The sequence below is a fragment of the Ursus maritimus genome, unplaced genomic scaffold (assembly GCF_017311325.1).
Source record: "Ursus maritimus isolate PB19 unplaced genomic scaffold, ASM1731132v1 scaffold_12, whole genome shotgun sequence".
In the NCBI taxonomy this organism is placed as follows: Eukaryota; Metazoa; Chordata; class Mammalia; order Carnivora; family Ursidae; genus Ursus; species Ursus maritimus.
This window is the reverse complement of record NW_024423564.1, coordinates 35016083-35024190: the sequence shown is the minus strand read 5'-3', so window position 1 is coordinate 35024190 and position 8108 is coordinate 35016083. Positions and strand designations below refer to the sequence as shown.

The window sequence follows — 8108 nt, the reverse complement described above, 5'->3', positions numbered from 1 at the left end:
CGCTACTGCTCAGTTAGAGTTCGTATGCTTTTCAGAGGGCTTGATTTACCTTAAGTAGTGAACAGTTTATCTGCCAAGAAGTAGCACCCTATAGCAAACAGGTTGTAGTATTGGACAGATTGATCAACAGCAAATCTTGACTATCAAATGGGCTTGGAGATCCCTGGATAATTTACAAATAGAAATAATACAGTACTTCAATGTAGCCATTTGTTTTAACGTCCTCTCAATTATAACTATGCACAGCAATACAAAAATGATAATTTGAATAGTTTTCATAGTCTTTGTTATTCTCTGACCAAGTGCTCACGAGCAATGAAATAGTCCAAGGCGTCTAGCAGAGACACGAAACGGAAGAAAGAGGCCTGAACAACTCAAACTGCAATCACTGTACACGTAGAGATGATCCCAACAGGTGTGATCCTAAATTGCGGCCTGGCTAGATGTGAGGCAGCGGTCTGCAGAGCTGATTCCTCTGCATGGTGCACGACAGCAGTGCCCAGAGCGTGCACGCAGGGCAGCCAGCTGGCCAGCCAGAAGATGACATTAGACTTCCCAGGCCTACATACTTTTTACCTTGTTCTTTTTAAATGTCTTGTTTGTGTATATCTTATACTAACATAGTTGTGTGAGTAAATAATTTATAATTACACATATATTGGTGATATATACTAAAAAATGTTTCAGTAAAAGGCATATAAATCAAAAAACTTTGGAGACCACGGTTTAGATATTAGAAAGAGCTCTGTGTCAGAAGTGGGGAATCATGATCCACCTGGGTTAGCTCAGTCAGTTGAGCAGCCAACTCTTGGTTTCGGCTCAGGTAGTGATCTTAGGGTCATGAGATTAAGCCCCACATCGGGCTCTGCACTCAGCATGGAATCTGCTTGAGAGTATCTCCCTCTCCCTCTGCCCCTCCCCCCGCTTGTACGTGTGCTCTCTCAAATAAATAAATAAAATAAAATAAAGGAAGGAACTGATAAAGGAAAATCTAGAATTCTGTAACCTGAAGTGCCAGTACTTCGATGCCAATAGTTAATTATCCTAGAAATCTTTTAAATATTGTACCATTCCTTGAATGAAAGTGTTCAGATTAATAGCAAACCTACTGTTTGCTGCTTTTTCTAGTGCTGTTATCATTGGGGACTTAAAGGCATTTAATGATGCTACCATATAGTAATAGTGGGAATTTATTTTCCTTAGTGTTTAGAAACTCCCAGGCATTTGTTTTTCCTCTTTATTATTCTAATACGTGTCCTCCCTCTCCGCCGCACACACATACACACACACACACACCACCATGCAATTGACTCAAGACTTAACACTATCTACCTGGAGATAGCATCAGACCCCCTAGGTTGAGGGCTTAGTCCTGTAAGACTGCCCCCCACCCACCGCCACTTCGGATATTCATCGCAAGTCTAGTCACCTGTGCTTCTAAGAGGCTGTAGATCAGAGGTTTCCACAAACCCCTCCTGGGTTTCAATTACTTTGCTAGAGTGGCTCACAGAACTCAGAAACTTTACTTACTATTACCAGTTTATTATAAAAGAATGTAACTCAGGAACAGCCGGATGGAAGAGATGCGTAGGACATGTATGTGGAAGGGCCTCGGAGCTTCCCGCTATCTTTCAGCACACCACTCTTCCCAAATCCCCATTTGTTCATCAACCTGGAAGCTCTCCAGACCCCATCTTTTTGAAGTTTTGTGGCTTCATTACACAGGCATGATTGTTTAAATCATTGGCTGTCACCTCCTGGAGGTCAGGGGGTAAGACTGAAAGTTCCAGGTGTCTAACCAGCACCCATCCTTAAGTTAGCACCCATTCCAAAAGTCACCTCATTAACATAACATTTATGAAATCCAAGAGCTTAAAGAGCTCTGTGCTGGGGACTAGGACGAAGACCAAATACATTTTTCCTATTATAAATCATACATCACACTTATGTTTCCTTCTCAATTACAGGTTGAAGCACCATTCATACCAAAGTTCAGAGGCTCTGGAGATACCAGCAACTTCGATGACTATGAAGAAGAAGATATCCGCGTCTCTATAACAGAAAAATGTGCAAAAGAGTTTTGTGAATTTTGAAGCTGAGCAACAAGATGACATCAGAGCTCACACTCAGTCTTCGCACTCTGTTGAGAGATACGGTGGAGCTGAGACCGTCCTTGTTGAAGCAGTTACCTAGTTCCGTCATTCCAGCAACTGAGTGAGGTCTTTATTGCCATCGTGTGTGCGCTCTGCATCCACCTGTGTACCAAGGCACCGCTAAGCAAAGCATTGTCTGTGCCATAACACACAACTAGACACTTCCCTGCTTCCCTTTGGTTTGTCTCTCTCCTCCCCTGCATCCATTTCTTCCTTTTGCATTTTCATCCGTTTTTCTCCAAACAGTGCTCCATTTTATTTTGTTGGTGTTTCAGATGGGCAGTGTTCTGGCTCTGTGATATTTGAAAGGAAGGATAAGTGTCGCCTTTGGTAGTTCTTGCCATTATTTTTGTTGGTCAGTGACTTGAGGATATACTTCAGTAACTATTTTTACTTTGAGTAGCTCAGACTCAGTTTTGCCAAAACTTTTGACAAATTTTGAAGATAGAATAGAATGTCTTATCAACAAGGCAATTTATACAAAACAAAACTGTAACTTCCGTAGAATTCACTGTTCTGGCAAGACACTTGGATAGACTAACAGAACAGCTAGACCCAGCAGTTTGGATTCTTAGAGATCAGACGCTCTATTTCCCCTGACTACCTTTTCTGTCATCTTCCCCTTGAGTAATTAAGTGGCCAGCTGTGCAGTGTGACAAATGTGTCTCATTCACAGGAAAAACTAATGCTATGGATCATCACTTGGTACAAGCATTTCTGTAGGTATTAGAGCTAGCTCTGAGATTTCTAAACCTTCTCTCCTCCGTAAGGGTTTTAGCCAGTATTTTAACAGAACATAACTGATGAAGAAAGTGACATTTTTTTAAAGTTTCTCAAGGGTCCTCACTGTAAACTTTTTAAAGGAAAAGAAATGAACTAAAAAGAACATTAATGCAGACAAATACTTTGCTGAGTCAAATGGCTTAATACCTGTAAACAGTATAGAGATGCTTTTATTTATATGAGGTTTTTGTTTGTTTTGCTTTGCTTTGCTTTGTTTTGTCACGGTTAAGAGCAAAAAGGAATTGTTGCCGGGTCAGTCCAGTGTGCTCCCTTTGTTGGCCTGAGGTAGAGGCGCTGTTGAAGCTTCGGCTTTCATCCGAAGCCTCGTCAGTGAGGAAAACGGACAGAGTTTTTAAAACTGCCACAATTGTATTTTCATTTTGAGGTGTGGTATTTTTAGACGTGTCAGAATTTCAAGCCTCTTTTCTTTCAGCAAACAGAACGTATGATCATGCAGATACAATTTTAGTATTTGAGTTTAATTTTTTTTTATACTTCTTTGCCAACAACATTGCTGTCACGTGGAAATTTTAAGCACTTTTGCACATTTAGTTCAATGTTTGTTGAGAATCCATGGCTTAACTCTGGTTTTTAAATATTTTTTTCTTTGCTTTTAAATTTTGCCATCCAGTTTTATCTCCGTATGTCAGTGACCTATCTTAAAACAACACACCAAAAGAGTTGAAAATAAACTGTGTTCATTTTTTATGATCAATTTACATGCATATAAGTTGTTTTTAATCAAATCGATCTTAGTGTATATAAGCATTCTATTTGCTTCACTATTGGTGCAGGTCACTGACTCTCCTTCTTTTCCTCTGTACCACACCCTTATAAAACCTTTGAAGACATTGAAAAAAGCCTGTCTGAGATATTCTCTGCATCAATCTGTACATCTTTTGGTTGTCAGGTGTTTTTGCATGGTTATGTCATTTAAAAGCTGATACTGTTTTCAGTTGGTCCACCTATATTTAAAATGTGCAAGAAAAATATGAAATACTTTGCTGTATCAAGTTTTATGTGACAAAAATATATCATGTTAATAAATTTAAAACATCATTTGTATAAAATATTTTAATTAGTTTTTGGCCCAAGAACATGCCGATCATTGTATTCTATGTGTATGCCACAAATTCTATGGCAGCTTTATTGTATATTATTGTAAAATTATTTTAATAAATCACGGGGATGACAATTTGATTATTACATTTTAGTTTTCAGCAATTAAAAAGATTTCTGTAAGTTCTTAAAAAATATTTTAACTAAAATTACTATTGCCCTGCACAACTTGCTGTAGACTGTGCCTGGGTGGATGACCCCTAGGCATACATTGGTTTTGAGGGCTATCTCACCAGTCCCGTTTTACTCTCCATTTAAAGGACATGAGCAAGCTTTCAGATATGTCAAGGGAGTCTATTTCCAACCAATCAAGTACACTGAATTAGAATATCTTAAAGTTATATAAAACTCACAGTTTTAGCCACAATTTAGCCAAGAAAAAGATGAATAAGAAATAAGTGGAATGAATCAGTATTTAACTTCAGATTACATTATTTGAAACAGAAGAAATTACATTTTTCCTCAGTAAATTATAAGGAGATGGCATTGCAGAGGAAGGACCTCCAAGTCAAAGTCAAGACCTCTGGGTCTCAGGCTGGTCTGTCACAGTCAGCATGACCTTGGCCTCAGCTCTGAGGCCATTAGGCAGTTTCTAAGGTCTTTTCTAATTGTCACATGTCAGAAAAGATTCTTTTTATTTGACAGTTTGAAGGGATAATGTGCTTTGAAGTAAGTCTTGGTAAGGCGATATTTTAGGGCCTTTCTTCTTATCTCTTACAGTGTTCTTAAAATTTTTTGAATATCATGAGGACCTCGTGTCTGTTTTGATTCCTTCCTCCTTCACTGATGCTAAATATCCAATTGATATCAAACCGTCAACCTACCAAAAAAGATATTGTGGCTTGTGGGTATTGCTGTCTTGTTTTTGATATGTTCTTGTATTGACTGCCCATTGGCCTGAAAATACTCATTGTAAGCCTAAAAAAAAGAAGAATAAATCATTTTTCTTTCCCACTGACTGTTTTATCTGCTTGTTGTAAGAATCAAATGAAATAATGTATGTGAAAGCACCTTGTAAACTGTAACCTATCAATGTAAAATGTTAAGGTGTATTGTTATTTCATTAATTAATTCTTTGTTTAGAATGGAATTTCCTATGCACTACTGTAGCTAGGAAATGCTGAAAACAACTGTGTTTTTTAATTAATCATAACAGCAAAATTAAAGTATCTTCAAAGGATAAAACAGTGCATTGAGTCTTGTGTTCTATTTGGTGCCCTTATCTCCTGATTTCTTTTTTGCAGATACTACAGATGCTTATAGTTTGCAGTTTTTATGTATTTGGGTTGGTCTGTGCCAGTGGGAACAGAGTAATAGGGGAGATGTCCACCAATCAGGTCCAACTGAGTGTATATCAAGAAACTACTAGATTCATTACAGATCAAGGGCTGATATCCAAGACCTATAAAGAACTTCTCAAATTCAACACTCAAAAAACTAATAACCCAGTCAAAAAATGAGCAGAAGACATGAACAGACACTTCTCCAAAAAAGACATACAAATGGCTAACAGACACTTGAAAAAATGCTCAACATCACTAGCCATCAGGGAAATACAAATCAAAACCACAACGAGATACCACCTTATACCAGTTCAAATGGCAAAAATTAACAAGACAGGAAACAGCAAATGTTGGCAAGGATGTGGAGAAAGGGGAACACTCTTACACTGTTGGTGGGAATGCAAGCTGGTACAGCCACTCTGGAAAACAGTATGGTGGTTCCTCAAGATGTTTAGAATAGAGCTACCCTATGACCCAGCAATTGCACTACTAGGTGTTTACCCCTAGGATACAGATGTAGTGAAAAGAAGGGGCACGTGCACCCCAATGTTCATGGAAGCAATGTCCACAATAGCCAAACTGTGGAAGGAGCTGAGATGGCCTTCAAACAGATGAATGGATAAAGAAGATCTGGCTCATGTATACAATGGAATGTTACTCAGCCATCAGAAAGGAATACCCACCATTTGCATTGACATGAATAGAACTGGAGGGGATTATGCTAAGTGAAATAAGTCAAGCAGAGAAAGACAATTATCATACGGTTTTACTCATATGTGGAACATAAAGAATAGCATAGAGGACCTTAGGAGAAGGAAGGGAAAAATGAAGGGGAGGAATCAGAGGGGGAGACGAACCATGAGAGACTATGGACTCCAGGAAATAAACTGGGGGTTTCAGAGGGAGGAGGGTGGGGAGATGGGCTAGCCCAGTGATGGGTATTAAGGAGGGCATGTATTGCATGGATCACTGGGTGTTATACACAAACAATGAATCATGGAACACTACATCAAAAATTAATGATGTACTGTATGGTGACTAACATAACATAATAATTTTTTTTAATGGGAAAAAAATTTAAAAAACAGAAGAAAGTACTAGATTCATTCCATAGTTTCTAAAAAGTGTTTCTGCTTCTTCCTCATGCAATTAGTCCAAACTACTCTTAACAAAATGTTGAAAATATTCATATTTAAATGACTGACACTGCAAGAGACCTCATCCTTATACTGGAACAATGAACTATGAATTTTTACCTTGTTTTTCTCAGAAGTGTTGAGTTCACATTACCTCTTCCAATTTCAGCCAGGTTGATTAGTGTGTGTTTCTATAGTTGTCCTTGACCTCAAGAAATAATGTTTTAGATAATTATTTTAACAGCTTACCATTTTTTTTAATTTTTAATTTTATTTATTTGACAGAGAGACAGCCAGCGAGAGAGGGAACACACGCAGGGGGAGTGGGAGAGGAAGAAGCAGGCTCATAGCGGAGGAGCCTGATGTGGGGCTCGATCCCATAACGCTGGGATCACGCCCTGAGCCGAAGGCAGACGCTTAACCGCTGTGCCACGCAGGTGCCCCAACTTACCATTTTTTATTTTTAGGATTGTTACTGCAAATATAAATATTGATGTACTTTATAACACCGTGTTTACTATTTTTATACCGGTGCTTGCTTTATTTTATCACTGTCAGGGCTTAACAGTAAATGCCAGTTTTCTCATTTCCTTATACAACTAATTACAAAAATCTAGACATAATTTCACTCCAAATCATCATTTGAAATCCATTCAAATTTTCTCTTATGCACAAATATTGGATGTGAAGTTAAATACTTTCATTTTAGTTTTCTTGAACATTTTCTATATGCCTTATTTAATAGCCTTTGATAAGGGCTCTCTGATAAGAGCTGAATTGTGTTTCTTCAGAATTCATATGTTGAAATCCTAACCCTCCCCACCGTACCTCAGAATGTGACTAAATATTTTTGAAGGTAGGACCTTTATTTTTTTTTTTTTAATTTTTTTATATTCGAGAGACAGAGCATGAGCAGTGGGGAGGAACAGAGGGAGAAGAAGCCGACTCCCCGCTGATTAGGGAGCACGATGTGGAGCTCCTTCCCAGGGCCCTGGAATCATGACCTGAGCCGAAGGCAGATGCTTAACTGACTGAGTCACCCAGGTGCCCCTAAAGGTAGGACCTTTAATTAGGGTAAAATGAGGTCCTATAGATGGGCCCTCATCTGATAACTGGTGAATTTATAAGAAGAGATTAGGACCTGGAGAATGCAGGCCCAGAAAAGACCATGTGGAAACGTAAGAGGAAGATGGCCACCTACAAGCCAAGGAGAGAGGATTCAAAAGAAGCCAACCCTGCTAATCCCTTGATCTTGGACTTCTAGCCCCTAGAACTGTGAGGAAATAAGTTTGTGTTGTTTAAGCTGCCTGCTCTGTGGTAGCAGACTAGTACAGCCAGCGGGGGTACTCTTGTGTGTACACTGTATTCCCCTGGTGGAGGGTTTGCACGGATCTCACTTCAAACGCTTTATAATTGGCCCAAATTGAAATAACTTACCATAAGCAAAAAACAAGCAAACAAAAAAAACTATGTCAGTGTGGTCACAAACCTCAGTGCACCTGCTGTCTTACTTCTATTCTTTTCTGGAATATAAGCAGGAAACAGAAAACAATAGCTACTGAGCAGAGGGGACAGCATGGGTAGCTGAAACCACTTCTAACTCCTGGTCAGACTTACTCTTGCTATCAAGCTAT

General features: G+C 38.9%; 1 protein-coding gene across 2 annotated transcripts in view; it reads left to right on the top strand.

Annotated features, from left to right (window-relative positions):
• PRKACB (protein kinase cAMP-activated catalytic subunit beta) overlaps positions 1-5245 on the top strand; it is a 123052-nt gene extending 117807 nt beyond the window's left edge. For both annotated transcript variants that reach the window (XM_040627101.1, XM_008690672.2), the window contains exon 10: positions 1968-5245. In XM_040627101.1, coding sequence (XP_040483035.1) covers positions 1968-2093 — 126 coding nt within the window. In that variant the 3' untranslated portion in view covers positions 2094-5245. The remainder of the gene's footprint in view (positions 1-1967) is intronic.
• The last annotated feature ends 2863 nt before the right edge of the window (positions 5246-8108 follow it).